Source organism: Tamandua tetradactyla, chromosome 13, assembly GCF_023851605.1.
Source record: "Tamandua tetradactyla isolate mTamTet1 chromosome 13, mTamTet1.pri, whole genome shotgun sequence".
Classification (NCBI taxonomy): Eukaryota; Metazoa; Chordata; class Mammalia; order Pilosa; family Myrmecophagidae; genus Tamandua; species Tamandua tetradactyla.
This window is the reverse complement of record NC_135339.1, coordinates 61649613-61664707: the sequence shown is the minus strand read 5'-3', so window position 1 is coordinate 61664707 and position 15095 is coordinate 61649613. Positions and strand designations below refer to the sequence as shown.

General features: G+C 36.1%; 1 protein-coding gene across 1 annotated transcript in view; it reads left to right on the top strand.

Moving 5' to 3' along the window:
* Positions 1-15095, top strand: part of ERLIN1 (ER lipid raft associated 1) — a 40232-nt gene that overhangs the window by 5219 nt on the left and 19918 nt on the right. Inside the window, exons 4-7 of the mRNA XM_077125734.1 lie at positions 1060-1106; positions 2099-2160; positions 6356-6481; positions 8128-8201. Coding sequence (XP_076981849.1) covers positions 1060-1106; positions 2099-2160; positions 6356-6481; positions 8128-8201 — 309 coding nt within the window. The remainder of the gene's footprint in view (positions 1-1059; positions 1107-2098; positions 2161-6355; positions 6482-8127; positions 8202-15095) is intronic.

Here is a 15095-nt window from a genome sequence, read left to right as displayed (position 1 = left end):
TGCAAACTGGTCTGCTTCCTGTCATCTATAGGCCCTGTTTGTCCTCAAATTCATATATTTTAATAGGGCATTTACTGAATTTAAGATGTGGTTCTGTGTCATCTGTTCTTGTTTCTCCCTCTCTAGACTTGGCTTATGAATACTTCACCCAAGAGAGCTTCTCATACTACTGTTTTCCTCTGTCACTTAACACATAGCAGTTCAGTTTATACTGTTATTTTGTACCTTGATAGTTTACTTTGTAAAGATTTATCTCTTCTGCTGGTTGTTGAGTTCTTTGGAAACAGGAACTGTGCTTCCTTCTTTAGAATTTCATCAAATAGTGTGTTGCTACATGCTTAACAAGGTGCAGTGTGTCCAAAACACACTCATTAGCTGCTGAGTTGTTGAATGCCTTAGAGTACAGTAGGAAGTATCATGGATCCTAACAAAGCTTAGATATGGAAAAAGCAATCAAGTACCAGATTGTTGGTTTATTTGTAGAAAGTGTGCTGGTGGTGGTACTTCCATTAGAAAGTAAATTGAATAGTCCATGTGAGAGATCTCTAGGGCCTGAACTAAAATATTGACTGTAGCTTTAGAGAGGAAAGGTTGCTATTGAGTTCAAGGGTACTTTTGAGTTGTGGACTACTTAAATATATGCAATAGTTACCTTTTATCTTCAGTGTAAATAGTAACATGAGCAGTGGAATCAAAGTTCAGATTTTAAGTCTTAGTGTAATATCTTTTTGGGTAAGCCATTAGTTTGCAATCCATGGCAGGCTCCAGGCAAATACTGGACTCTGGAAGAGCAATTTTCCACTTATTAGCATATTGGACATATGAACCCTCTCCTAGTACATCTTGATTCAAGCATTAACTATAAAATATGTTCTGTCTCAAATCTTTCATTTCTGTTAGGATAGAAAAAGAAAGAATGCCTATGGCAGCTAATCTTTGGGGACAGAAATTGTAGTGGAGTGCTCCTGTATTCCTCAGGCGCCTTCCAGAGGTTTTCCTCTGGGACCAGTAGTTATTTGAAGATATGTGTCCTGAGTATTGATATTTTTCTCTCCCCAGACAACACTACAAACTGATGAAGTTAAAAATGTGCCTTGCGGAACAAGGTAAGCTTCCCCTTTGCTTATTATCCTTTCTTTAGTTCAGATGAAGTTTCTGTTCTTTATGAAGAAGCTGTGATCACTTAGACTCTTTCACATAGGTGTAATAGTAACCTGAGGGCATGGGGCGGAGGAGGGTCAGTTCTGAGCATTATGTGAACAGAGGCCTTTCTTTGAATAGGAGCTTCCCTTCTTAGGAACCATATGGTAGTGTCTAAAAAAGTGTGGGTTTTAGAATCAACAGACCTAACGTCACATATTTGCACTGTCATATCTGCTTTATGACTTTTCCTAACCTTATCTGATGTTTCCTCATTTGTAGAAATCAGGGTTAGAATTAGTTTATATAAAGTACCTAATCTAGCACTTGACCTAGAGAGGTACACATGACCCTCAGGGTATGAGTTGGTATGCCAGGAATTAAGGAGGTTATTAACAAGAGCTATCTTTGTGTCCTGTCAGTTTTATTTCAAGGTTTGGAAGAAATTCTTTTTTTTGTTTTAGAATAAAACCAGTTAAGGAGATTAAAAATCCTGATGAATTGTTAAAATAAGGCAGGAAACTTCAAATGAATTTTCAGCTTGTGGCTGGCCTCCGTGCCTCTTAGGGAACCTTTTCACTTTACTTGGTTCCTTGGTAGAAAAGTTCAAAGGTATACTACCTTAGCTAGTGACTTCAGTTAGGGCAAAGTGCCAAGTAGCTCTTGGTTATAGGTTTAACACTGATGTGAGCTGGTTTGGTCAAAACTTACAGAGGTGGGCTTTTGTTCATGAGAAGAGCCAGGTGAGTATATGTAGTCAGAATAATAGAATGCCATCTCTGTCTCTGGAAAGGTCATTTGAGTAGTGTTCAATGGGGTCATTTCAATCGTTCAGTAGCATATGTTTAGATTTTCCTTGTAAATTCTATCCTGTGGGATATATTTGGGCCTATAGAATTATTATGGAGTTATAATAGGTTTGTATCGACTCATTACTTCCATTTTTTTTTGCTTTTAGTGGTGGGGTCATGATTTATATTGACCGAATAGAAGTGGTTAATATGTTGGCTCCTTATGCAGGTACGATTCCATTTATTTGCCATTTTTGTAATTATAATCAGAGTACTTACTACTGAGAGATTCCCTGAGGAATAGGAAGGTACTTTTTCTTTGGGGGGATGGGACAGGGAATGTAAAAGCATAAAGTTTTTTATTTTTTTCTCTGAACAGGTTTATTCACACACCATACAATCCATCCTAAGTGTACAGTCAGTGGTTCTTGATTTAATCCAAAGTTATGCATTCATCACTACAGTCAGTATGAGAACATTCTCATTTCTTTCCAATTAAAAAATCCCATATCTCTATATGCCCCTATTATTGACATTTAGTTTTGGTATAGTGCCTTTGTTACAATTAATAAAAGAGTATTATAATGTTGCTGTTAACTGTAGACCTTAGTTTACATTAACTGTATTTTCTTCCCATACAACACCCTAGTATTAACACCTTATAATAGTGATGTATGTTTGTTCTAGTTCACGTAAGAGCTCTCTTAAATTTATATAGTTAACCATCATCATTTTCTGCTCTGGTTTTTGCTAAGTTATACAGACCCTAAACTCTAGCTTTTCTTCTGGTGACACACATGACTTTAGCCTTAGGAAGGTACTTTTGTTGTTATTGATATTCATTCAGTAGCTATTTATTCAGTGCCTCTATGTATCAAGCACTGTTCTCGGGGTTTGCGGTATACCAGTGAATGAAACAAATGAAACTTGCCTTCATGGCTATAAACAGGAAACAAGTAACAAATATAATAAGTAAATTATCTATTCTGTTCAAAGGTGGTACATGTGACAGAAAAAGAAATACAGCCCAATAAATTGGATCAGGAATGTGGGGAATGAAGAGGAAATTGCAATTTCTTTTCTTTTTTTTTAAAATTTTTATTAGTAAAACTTAACATACATGCATACAAACATTCTTAACATACAAATATTCCATATATGGTGTACAATAAATGGCTCACAGTATCATCACATAGTGGTGTATTCATCACTGTGATCAGTGATTCTTTTTTTTTTTTGAACATTTGCATCACTCCAGAAAAAGAAATAAAAAAGAAAAAACTCATACATACCATACCCCTTACACCTCCCTCTCATTGACCACTAGTATTTCCATCTACCCCATTTATTTTAACCTTTGTTCCCCCATATTTGTTTATTCTTTATCCATATTTTTTACTCATCTGTCCATACCCTAGATAAAAGAAGCTTCAGACACAGGTTTTCACAATCACACAGTCACATTGTGAAAGCTATATCATTATACAATCATCTTCAAGAAACAAGGCTGCTGGAACACAGCTCTACAGTTTAAGGCACTTCCCTCTAGCCACTCCAATACACCATTAACTGAAAAGGGGATATTTATATAAAGTGTAAGAATAACCTCCAGGATAACCTTTCAACTCTATTTGAAATCTCTCAGCCACTGACACTTTATTTTTTCTCATTTCTCTCTTACCCCTTTTGGTTAAGAAGGTTTTCTCAGTCCCTTGTTGCTGGGTTCCATCTCATCCTGGGATTGAGACTTATACCCTTGGGAGTCACGTCCCTTGTAGTGGGTTGGGGGAGGGCAGTTGGTTCTCTTGCGGTGTCAGCTTAGCAAGTGAGGCCACATCTGAGCAACAAAAGAGGGGTGACTCTTAGGCCTAATTTTAAGTAGGCTTAGCCTATCCTTTGCAGAAATATGTTTCATAGGGGGAACCCCCAAGATCAAGGGCTTATTGATTTGGTTGTTCCCACTGCTTGCGAGAATATCAGAAATTCTCCAAATGGGGAAGTTGAATCTTTTCCCCACCAAGAGGACTTTGCAAATACTTCTTTATTCACTGTCCAGATCACTCTGGTATTTATCCCACTAACCTGGAAAAACCAACACAATCTTTTGCCCTTTTCAAAATTCCATGTACTTAACTGACCATACAAGTTAAATTAGGAAACATCTCACCCTTTAGTCTCACACAGAAGTTGAAGTTTTAAAATATGGACGATATCATCCTTTACCCAGTCTTCTGTTAAACCTTAGTCCTATCCTGATCAACTTCATTCATGCAACTTTTTAAACAGTTCCTGTATGGGGTACTGCTGACTTTAATATCTTTAAAGCTCTAACTGTGAGTCTCCGGTGTCACATAAATACCCAAAGTTTCTGGGAGAGACCATGTTATATACACACAGCTGAGTATCTTAGAGTTTAGAATTAACAGTAATACCTCCTGAATATATGTGACTGTTGTAAGAGCTTACAATCTAGGACCCTTTACAGTAAGCCCTGATCTGATAACTCATGCTCTCAACCTCAGTTCACCGAATTTTTATATTATAGTTAGTTTGTAAGATTGAGGCATGATAATATCTGTCTTTTTGTTCCTGATATTTCATTCAGCATACAACTGTTAAGTTTCATTCATTTACTTGAATGCCTCACAACTTCATGGAAGGTACTTTTAAAGTTTCATGATATCTGTGGCTTCTGATAAATGTAAAAGAATAATTACTGAAATATTTTCCATTTCTAAGAATGGAGGCAGAAATAGGTCCCAGAGGTTCTGGACAAGGTTGACTCTCTGAAACCGTATGTTACTCTTCTCTGAACAGAATGTTTTTTAAGTGCAATAGGGTCATGGGTTTTTAGAATGGGAAAATAGCATTTTATCCAGGCAGGGTGAGAGATTATTTCCTTGCGTGCTAAAAATCTAACTGATCAATTCCATGTACCACACTGATTTGTGACTGCAGAAAATTATTTTTTAGTTGATATTTGCATAACAATGCAATACGGTTCGCTTCCTGGACCATGCAGCCCCCCCCCCCCCCGCCCCAAATAAACAACAATACAATATGGGAAGAGTACTCAGTGTGGGAAAAGTATATCTTGGTAAAAGATGAGTGAGCACCCACAGGGTTGGAATTAGTACTGTTAAAATGAAAACTTAATTAGATGCTTTGGCAGACCTCTAAAGAACACTCTGCCATTTTATCTTTATATTCATTGTCAAAATTAATACCTGGTGCATGCAGAGAACTGTGCTCATCAAGGATAATTCAGAAAATGAAGATAGAGCTTAAGCCTTTATGGAGTTTTTATTTTACTTAAAAAGATATGATATGACCTAAAAACAAAAAGTTATATTGGGATATAAAATCATGCTAAATTTCACATTACAAGTAAGGCAAAAAAATAAAAGAATTTCAGAGCAGAGAGCAGGCTGTAAAATTATCAAGTGGATTTGAATCCGTTTTTAAGCATTTTCCTTGTCTTCTTTTATCTATTCTCGCTGGTCACAAATCATTGCAATGGCTGTGTTTGGAAGAATAGAAGAAGGAAAGAGATTGATGGTTCTCTAACCAGCTATAAAAATGAAACTATTAGATTACCAATTCATTTGGAAAATGAGTCAGCAAGTGTTATTGATGGCCTTTGTATCAGTTATGATCTGGAATCAAATTGCATCTAATATCCTACCTGGGAAAACCAGTGGAACAAATCCTTGGCTCTAAAGACAGAAAGCAGCATGTTCAGCAGGCAGAGCATGGGTTCTGAATGTTTGGCACAGTTCTGAAATTCTCTGGCTCTCAGTTTCCTAATGTGTAAAATAAGGAGATTTTTGCAAGATTTAAGTACTAATGATGAAAACTGACATAAAGCCAGGCCTGGTAAATTTTAGCTTCTTTCCCTTCTAGCCTGGCATCTTTTTTACAGCCTTTAAAAACTTTACTTTTAAAAAAGGTCTTTTGAAGTCCTTCCATCTTTTATTCCCACTGTTCCTCTATTAATTTAGGTCCTCTTTACCTCTCATTTAAACTTTTGTAGTAATTACCTCTTATTTTCCCTACACTGATCTCCATGCCTCTCAGTTCATCTTCACAGCCCTGCCAAAGTACAGATTTGATTATGTGACTGCTAAAATACAAACCCAATTGTGTCATACCTTGCTTGAAAACTTTGACAATTCCCTATTACCTCCATAATAATTATGGAATTCAAACTGTGTCCATTAGTATTGCAAATGTTAAAAGATATCTGGAAATTTGAGCACAAGAAACACAATTAAGGGTTTTGAGTTTTTTTTTTTTATGTTTCCACTATTTCGTTGACGCTCTTCCTTGTGTACATTATTATCTCACTATAACTTCACCCTGACTAAAGCAGAAGATACTGAGTCAGTTTTGTGTAATACAAACATGGATTGTACTTCTTACAGTGTTTGATATCGTAAGGAACTACACTGCAGATTATGACAAGACTTTAATCTTTAATAAAATTCACCATGAGCTGAACCAGTTTTGCAGTGCCCACACACTTCAAGAAGTTTACATTGAATTGTTTGGTAAGTGTCTTATTTTAAGTATGTGAATAGTCCACTGGAAATCTTGTTCAACTTATTTATGGATAGTAACATGTTAATAAATTTTATGCTATTTGAGCATTTCTTCTGAATTTATAATGGAACAGTTATCTTTTAAATATTTTTTACCTTAAGCTTAAAGTTTCTTATCATGAATAAGCCAATAGTTTGTAGGTAATATGCTTTAAGAATGGATATTGTGTCCAAAAATGTAAAATATGTAACTTGATAGTTATTGGGAAATCTTCATTTACTTAGAGACTATATTGCTTTTACTGTGATAACTTACTGAAAATTAGCTTTGCTGCTAATTTAATAGATAATTTGAGGAAACTTAGAGAAATTTACAGTAATTACCTCATATTTTCCCTATACCGAAAACAATCCATGGTGCATACTCATAGCTAAGATTTTATTACAATAAAACAAAACAAAGCAAAATCAGCAAAGGGAAAAGGCATATAGAGCAACGTTCACGGGAAATCAGGTGAAAGCTTCCAAGAGTCATTTCCCAGTGGAGTACACAGGGTGCATTTAATTGTGACACCACATGTGAAGTATCGTCTACCAGGGAAGCTCATTAGAGACTCAGTGCCTGAGGTTTTTATTGGGAATTGGTCACACAGTCACCCTTTGCCTATCCTGAATCAAAATTCCAGTCTTCCAGAAAGGAAGCAGGTGTTCAGCATAAACCACATTGTTTGTATAAACAGTTTGTATACAGTGAATCACTCTTGGCAATTCTTGGAATATTGGGAATCTTCTCCAAGTTTCCAGATACCAGCCAAGGGCTAGCCTTGCAGATAGGCCTTCTAAGGATTGTAGTCTCAGGTCTGCTGTGTTAACGCTTTTCTACACAAGTTACTTTTCATTTGTGATAGTGAATGCTCCAGGGGATGAATTATTGCTATTGGTTGCTTACCTCCTCCCTCAAATAGTGAATTTTTGAGTGAGAGGTGTAAGAATAGTTAATCCATTCGCAAAACACCCAATTGATTCTTCTTTGGTGATTTGACAACCATTGGGATGGGGTATAAAAAACCCAATCTGTCTTAATATGTCATCACTGCTCACCATTTTAATAATGGTGAAAGTACCATTGAGGTGGGTGGAAAATTCATGAGTTACAAGGCCAAGTGAAGTGGCATCTTATTTTCTATTCTGTGTATGCTTCAAAGTCCTTGCCATGAGCCTTTTTTCTTCTCTTTTTAAATTAAAAATAATGATTAGCTGAGATTTATGAAAATGAAATCTAGTATTTTAATTGAAGATAAAAATTTTCTTTTTTATGAGAATCAAGACCAAAAAACCCTGAACTGAAATACTAGAGACCCAGAGTCTCTATTTGTTGGATAAACTTGTACTTGCTGCAGGTCATCTTCCTTAATTTCTTTATTAGATTATTTCTCACACTTTTTTCACATAAAAGGAAAACAATATATGTGTGTGTGTGTGTGTGTGTGTGTGTGTGTGTGTGTGTGTGTGTATATATGAAGCAGTTTAAACTATAAAAGAATACTACCATGAAATTTTAGATTTAGTAGTGATTAGGTTTGTTTCACTGTTTATACAATGTAAAAAAAAAATTTAAGTGTCATGAGAGCTGTTGTTCTTGGCTTCAAAAACAGATCAAATAGATGAAAACCTGAAGCAAGCTCTGCAAAAAGATTTGAACTCCATGGCCCCAGGTCTCACTATACAGGTAAGCCCTTTTCCTAGGAAAATTCTCAGAGAATTTTGAGAGCCCTGAATCTAATCTTTCATCAGATTGTTTATTCAGCAGTTATTTAATTGAAACTCTGTGGTGATTTATAGAAGACCTTTCTCATGTTTGACTTTTAAGTCTCTGCCAAAATAAAGTGCTCTTGTAGCTTACCACGGGTGACACTTTCTTGTGGACACCTTTAGAGGGCACAGAGAAGCCAAGGCTCTTATGAGGAAATAAAATCCATGTACTTGCTGTATGTGAGGCATTATTAAGATCCAATAGTGGTTAAAAATCAGTTATAAGAGTAATCCTTGCCCTCAATAAGATTATGAAAATGTTCAAGTATAAGATTTGAATAATAAATCTAGAAAAAAATGAAAATGTTAACAGATGAATTGATTGGATGGTTATTGCTGTAAAAGTTAAGAGTGAGAGAACATTTCAGGCGAGTGTAACTGAGGGAGACTGATTGAGATGAATTTTTAGGTAGGTCTAGAAGAATTAATAGGATTTATATGGGGGAAAGGAATGAGGAAGGTATTTCAAGTGAATAGGATGGTCTGAGTAGAAATGAGGTAGATGAATTTAGTGGTGCTGGTACTGTTAGCAGGGGGAGATAAAATGAAGATAGGCCATCCGCCTAGTTTTCTGTATCAGTATGTTTTCAGATTATGGGTTGAAATAAATTGGTGAATGTAAAGTCAGGTTTAGCGGTCATGACCAGTCTTTTAAATAAAGTGAAATGGAATAGAAAAAGAAATCAGCACATGACATGTAGTAAAGTATTATTCTGAGAAGTTTTTGTTTCACATAGCTGTGGGGTGGTGGTGGGGGCATTGTTTATATTAGGTTTTAATGGAAATTGTGTTTCTTAATGTTGTCCTGGTCCATAACGTTTGAAAGCCGTTGCTCTAGATCTGAATTACATAAGAAGTGGTAATGTGGCTTCTGTAGTGTCCTTTCTTAGTGTCTAGGAGATCAGTTGTTGTGATAAACATCTGCAGTAAGGATAAAGCTTCCTTAGGTGTCGCATGTGTCTCAATTCTTCAAGCTCAGTGGTGCTGCTCCTGACTTGTCTACTCACTGTACATGTTCATGTGTGTGCATGTGCTTCTCATAAATGAGACTGGAATGATGGGCAGGTTTTTCCCATGTCCTCATTCATGTTATGCCATCATCTCACAGAAGTGCCTGAAGGTGAGCCAGTAAGGGATCATTTGAAATATCCAGCTGTTTGTAAAATCCTATTAGTTATCTATTCACTTATGGCTATAGTAGTTCTTCATTTTCAGGCTTATAAATGTGACTGTCACAAATTCTTAGAGTCTTTGCAGGTTATTACTTAGAGCTCTGACCCATTCCTTTTAATAGCCGCCTTAAATTCCTTTCCTTATATCACCTAGCCATTTCCCTGTTGTTTCCAGTTTTTGCTTTTGATAAAGCAGTAGGTGTAGTGAACATTTGTGGTATATCTCCTTGTATGCGTGAGCATGTGTTTTTCTAGAGAAGGTCCCTAGAAGTGAAATTATTTGCTAGATCATAGAGCCAGCACATTTTTATTGTTGATAGATACTATCAAATTATCCTTCTGAATGCAAGTCTTTATTTTTACTGTACAAATCTTCATTTTTACTGAAAGTATAGGCAAATACTTGCTTCCCCATGACCTCACCAGCATTTAAAGCAATCACATCTTTTTAAAAAATATTTTTATTGAGAAATCCACATATATGCATTCCATACCTTCTGTACAATCAGTGGCTCACAATATCATCACATAGTTGTGTGTTCATTACCATGATCATTTTTAGAAATTTGCATCACTCCAGAAAAGAAAATAAAAAAAGACAAAATTCATACATACCCTATACCTTACCCCTCTCATTGACTACTAGTATTTCCATCTACCCAATTTATTTTAACCTTTGTTCCCCTATTGTTTGTCTATTTTTTTTTTTTAACATGGGCAGGCACCAGGAATCGAACCCAGGTCCTCTGGCATGGCAGGCAAGCATTCTTGCCTGCTGAGCCCCTGTGGCCTGCCCTGTTTGTCTATTTTTTAATCCATATTTTTTTTACTCATTTGTCCATACCCTGGATAACAGGAGCATCAGACACAAGGTTTTCACACAGTCACATTGTAAATGTTATATCTTTATACAATTGTCTTCAAGAATCAAGGCTACTGGAACACAACTCAGCATTTTCAGGTACTTCCTTCCACCCACTCTAATACACCACAAACTAAAAAGGAATATCTATATAATACATAAGAATAACCTCCAGAATAACCTCTCTATTCTATTTGAAATCTTTCAGCCTCTGAAACTTTATTTTGTCTCATTTCTCTCTTCTGCATTTTGGTCTAGAAGGCTTTCTCAGTCCCTTGATGCAAGGTCTTGGTTCATCACAGAATTTCTGTCTCACCTTGCTGGGGAGATTTACACCCCTGGAAGTCACGCCTCATGAAGAAGAAAGAGCAGTGAGTTCACCTGCCTAGTTGGCTTAGAGAGGCCATATCTGAGCAACAAAAGAGTTCTCTGGGGGTGACTTTTAGGCATAATTCTAAGTAGGTTTAGCCTGTGCTTTACAGAAATAAGTTTCATAGAGGCGAACCCCAAGATCAAGGGTCGGCCTACTAATTTGGTTGTCCGCACTATTATCAGACATTCTCCAAATGGGGAAGTTGAATATTTCCTCCTTTCTCGCCGTTCCCCTTAAGAGGACTTTGCGAATACTTCTTTGTTTATGGCCTAAATTACTCTGGGACAGTCACAGATCTTTATTTTGGCCATTTGGATAGGTGTGAAGTTATCTCTCTTTGATTTGCATTTCCTTGATTATTAATATAGAGGTTGAGCATCTTTTGATATTTTTATTGGCCATTTATACCCTTCTGTCAATTGCCTATTCAAATCCTTTGCCTTTTTCCCTGCTGGATTGTTTTTCTTCCTTACTGGTTGTAGTGGCTCTTTTTATGTTCTGGATATTTTCATACATACACAGGTTACTATATGTTGAAAAAAAATTACATAGTAGGAAAAGGATGAAAAACAAAGTGAAATTCACCAGTAATTTTAAAGTGTAGAAATAATCAATATTAACTTTTCTGACTCTTCTTAATGTACAGGGACATATGTTTATAGATATAAAGAAATGTTAAACAGAAGTAAAATCATACCATACCTGCTTTTTTCACTAACAGTATATATGAACAACTTTGCAAGTCAAAAATAGAAATTTGGTTAATCATCACTTTCAGTGGTTATATTTAATTAATTTCTGGTTTCAAATTTTTTACTTTTTATTTGTGTTGTAATGACCAAGCTTATCCATACATCTTTTAGGGCCCTTCAGTAGATACATTCCTAAAAGTGGGATTGATGGGTAACAGTGAATGCCCCTTTCTGGGATTTTTTGATAGATATTGCTAAATTGCTTTTCACATAAGTTTTTAGCAGTTTACATGCCAATCAGCAGTGTTGGTTGCCTGTGGTTCCCAGACACTTGATTATGTGATTGTACCCAGATAATTAGCAGATTAATGCACACATCCTCACTCTTTTTCAAATATTTTGGAGAAAATTTATCTGGTATTATTTTGTATTACCTAGTGTTGTTAAATGTCCTAGGATACTTAGTGTCCTTTTGTGTTTCGTTTGTTAGTTGTCTCTTGTTTTTGCTAATTTTTAAAATTTTAAATTATCAGTTTTTTCATTATATTAAAAAGCTTTTTTCCCCTATTATGAACATTTTTATTAGTGTAGTACACTTGTTATGAATTATCAATACTGATACATTATTAGTAACTGAAGTCCAGGGTTTTACATTAGAGTTTACTCTGTGTATGCAGTTCTGAGGGTTCTGATAAATGTGTAATGTCATGTATCTTCCATTATGGTATCATCATACAGAATAGTTTTCCTATTGTAAAAAGGACCTGTGCTCCTCTATTCCTCTTCCTCTCCATCTCAGCCTGTGGCAGCCACTGATCTTTATGCCTTTTTTTTTTTTTTAAACACTCATTCTTCCTTCCTTTTCCCTTTCCCTCTTCCCTCTCTGTCTTTTCCTCTCTTGGTAACCTTTAATCTTCTTTCAATCTGTGTGAATTTTCTCTTTCTAGTCATCTCTTATAAGTGATATCATACCATTTTTCTCCTATTGTGTGTCTTGCTTGTTTCACTGAGCATAATGTTTTCAAAATTTTTCCATGTTGCAGCATGTCTCATAACTTCATTTTTTCCTTATGCCAAATAATTTTCTATTGTGTGTATGTACCACATTTTGTTTATCCATTCATTTGTTGATGGACAGTTGACTTGTTTCCACCTTTTGGCTATTGTGAATAATGCTGCTTATTTATAAACATTGGTGTACAAGGATCTGTTTGAGATCCTATTTTCACTTTCTTTGGGTATGTACCTAGAAGTGGAATTGCTGGGTAATGGTAATTCTATATTTAACATTTTGAAGAACCACCATATGGCTTTCTACAGTGGCTGTACCATTTTACATTCCCACATCAATTCACTAGTGTTCCAGTTTCCCTATATCCTTTCCAACACTTGTTATTTTCCATTTTTAAAATAGCCATCCTTGTGGATGTGAAGTGGCATCTCATTGTGGTTTTAATTTGCATTTCCCTAATGACTAATCATGCTGAGCATCTTTTTGTGTGTTTGTTGGCCATTTGGAGAAATGTCTGTTCCAGTCCTTTGCCCAATTTAATTTTTTTTTATAATTTTTTTATTTTATTTTTTTAAATACCAAAGAAACACCAAACAAATGCAGACATTCCTATTTTGATCATTCCGTTCTATATATATAATCAGGAATTCACAATATCATCACATAGTTGCATATTCCTCATCATGATCATTTCTTGGAACATTTGCATCTATTCAGAAAAAGAAAACAAAAACTGAAAAAAAAATTTATACATACCATACCCCTTACCCCCCCCCTTTCATTGATCGTTAGCATTTCAAACTAAATTTATTTTAACATTTTTCCCCCCTATTATTAATTTTTATTCCATATGTTCTACTTGTCTGTTGACAAGGTAGATAAAAGGAGCATCAGACACAAGGTTTTCACAATCACACAGTCACATTGTGAAAGCTTTACCATTATACAGTCATCTTCAAGAAACATGGCTACTGGAACACAGCTCCACATATTCAGGCATTTCCCTCCAGCCTCTCCATTACATCTTGAATAACAAGGTGATATCTACTTAATGCGTAAGAAAAACCTCCAGGATAACCTCTCGACTCTGTTTGGAATCTCTCAGCCATTGACACTTTGTCTCATTTCACTCTTCCCCCTTTTTTGTAGAGAAGGTTTTCTCAATCCCTTGATACTGAGTCTCAGCTCATTCTAGGGTTTTTCTCAGTCCCTTGATGCTGAGTCTCAGCTCATTCTAGGATTTCTGTTCCACATTGCCAGGAAGGTCCACACCCCTGGGAGTCATGTCCCACGCAGACGGGGAGGGTGGTGAGTTTGCTTGTTGTGTTGGCTGGAGAGAGAGGCCACATCTGAGCAACAAAAGAGGTTCTCTTGGGGGTGACTCTTAGGCCAAATTTTAAGTAGGCTTGACCTATCCTTTGTGGTGTTAAGTTTCATATGAACAAACCCCAAGACTGGGGGCTCAGCCTATAGCTTTGGTTGTCCACATTACTTGTGAGAGTATCAAGAATTCAACTTGGGAAAGTTGAATTTTTCCCCGTTCTCACCATTCCCAGAAGGGGACTTTTCAAATGCTTTTACACTCACTGATCAAATCACTCTGGGATTTATCAGGGCATCACTCTGGACAAACCATCAAAATCTCATGCCCTACTCAAGATTCCATGTACTTATGGTGTTCACTTAGGTTGTCTACATAAGTTGTATTAGGAAATGCACTGGTCAAAATATAAATTTTGTACCAAATAAACCTTTTTTGCTTTAGTCTCACACATAAGATGAAATTTAAAAATATTAATTACCATTTGTTTTTGGCACCCTGCAGTAATGACATTCCTTTGTTCTTCCTCATGTAAAAACATTTTTAAAATTTGTACATTTAGTCACTATCATTATACACTCTAGGCATTCCTAGATTATACCATCTCAGTCTTTATCGTCTATCTTTCTTTCTGATTTCATCTGTGCCCCCAGCCCTCCTCCCTCTATCATTCTCGCATTCAGCTTCATTCAGCGTTTTAACATAATTGTATTACAGTTAGGTAGTATTGTGCTATCCATTTCTGAGTTTTTATATTCAGTTCTGTTGCACAATCTGTATCCCTTCAGCTCCAATTACCCAATATCTTACCATATTTCTATCTCCTGTTACCAACGAAATATTCCAAGTTTATTCACTAATGTCAGTTCATATCAGTAAGACCATACAGTATTTGTCCTTTTGTTTCTGGCTAATCTCACTCAGCATAATGTCCACAAGATCCATCCATGTTGTTACATACTCCATAACTGTATTCTGTCTTACAGCTGCATAATATTCCATTGTATGTATATACCACAGTTTGTTTAGCCACTCTTCTGTTGATGGACATTTTGACTGTTTTCATCTCTTTGCAATTGTATATAATGCTGCTATAAACATTGGTGTGCAAATGTCTGTTTGTGTCCTTGCCCTTATGTCCTTTGAGTAGATACCTAGCAATGGTATTGCTGGGTCATATGGCAATTCTCTATTAAGCTTTTTGAGGAACCGCCAAACTACCTTCCACAGCGATTGTACCATTTGACATTCCCATCAACAGTGGCTAAGTGTGCCTCTTTCTCCATATCCTCTCCAGCACTTGTCATTTTCTGTTTTATTGATAATGGCCATTCTGGTGGGTGTGAGATGATATCTCATTGTGGCTTTGATTTGCATTT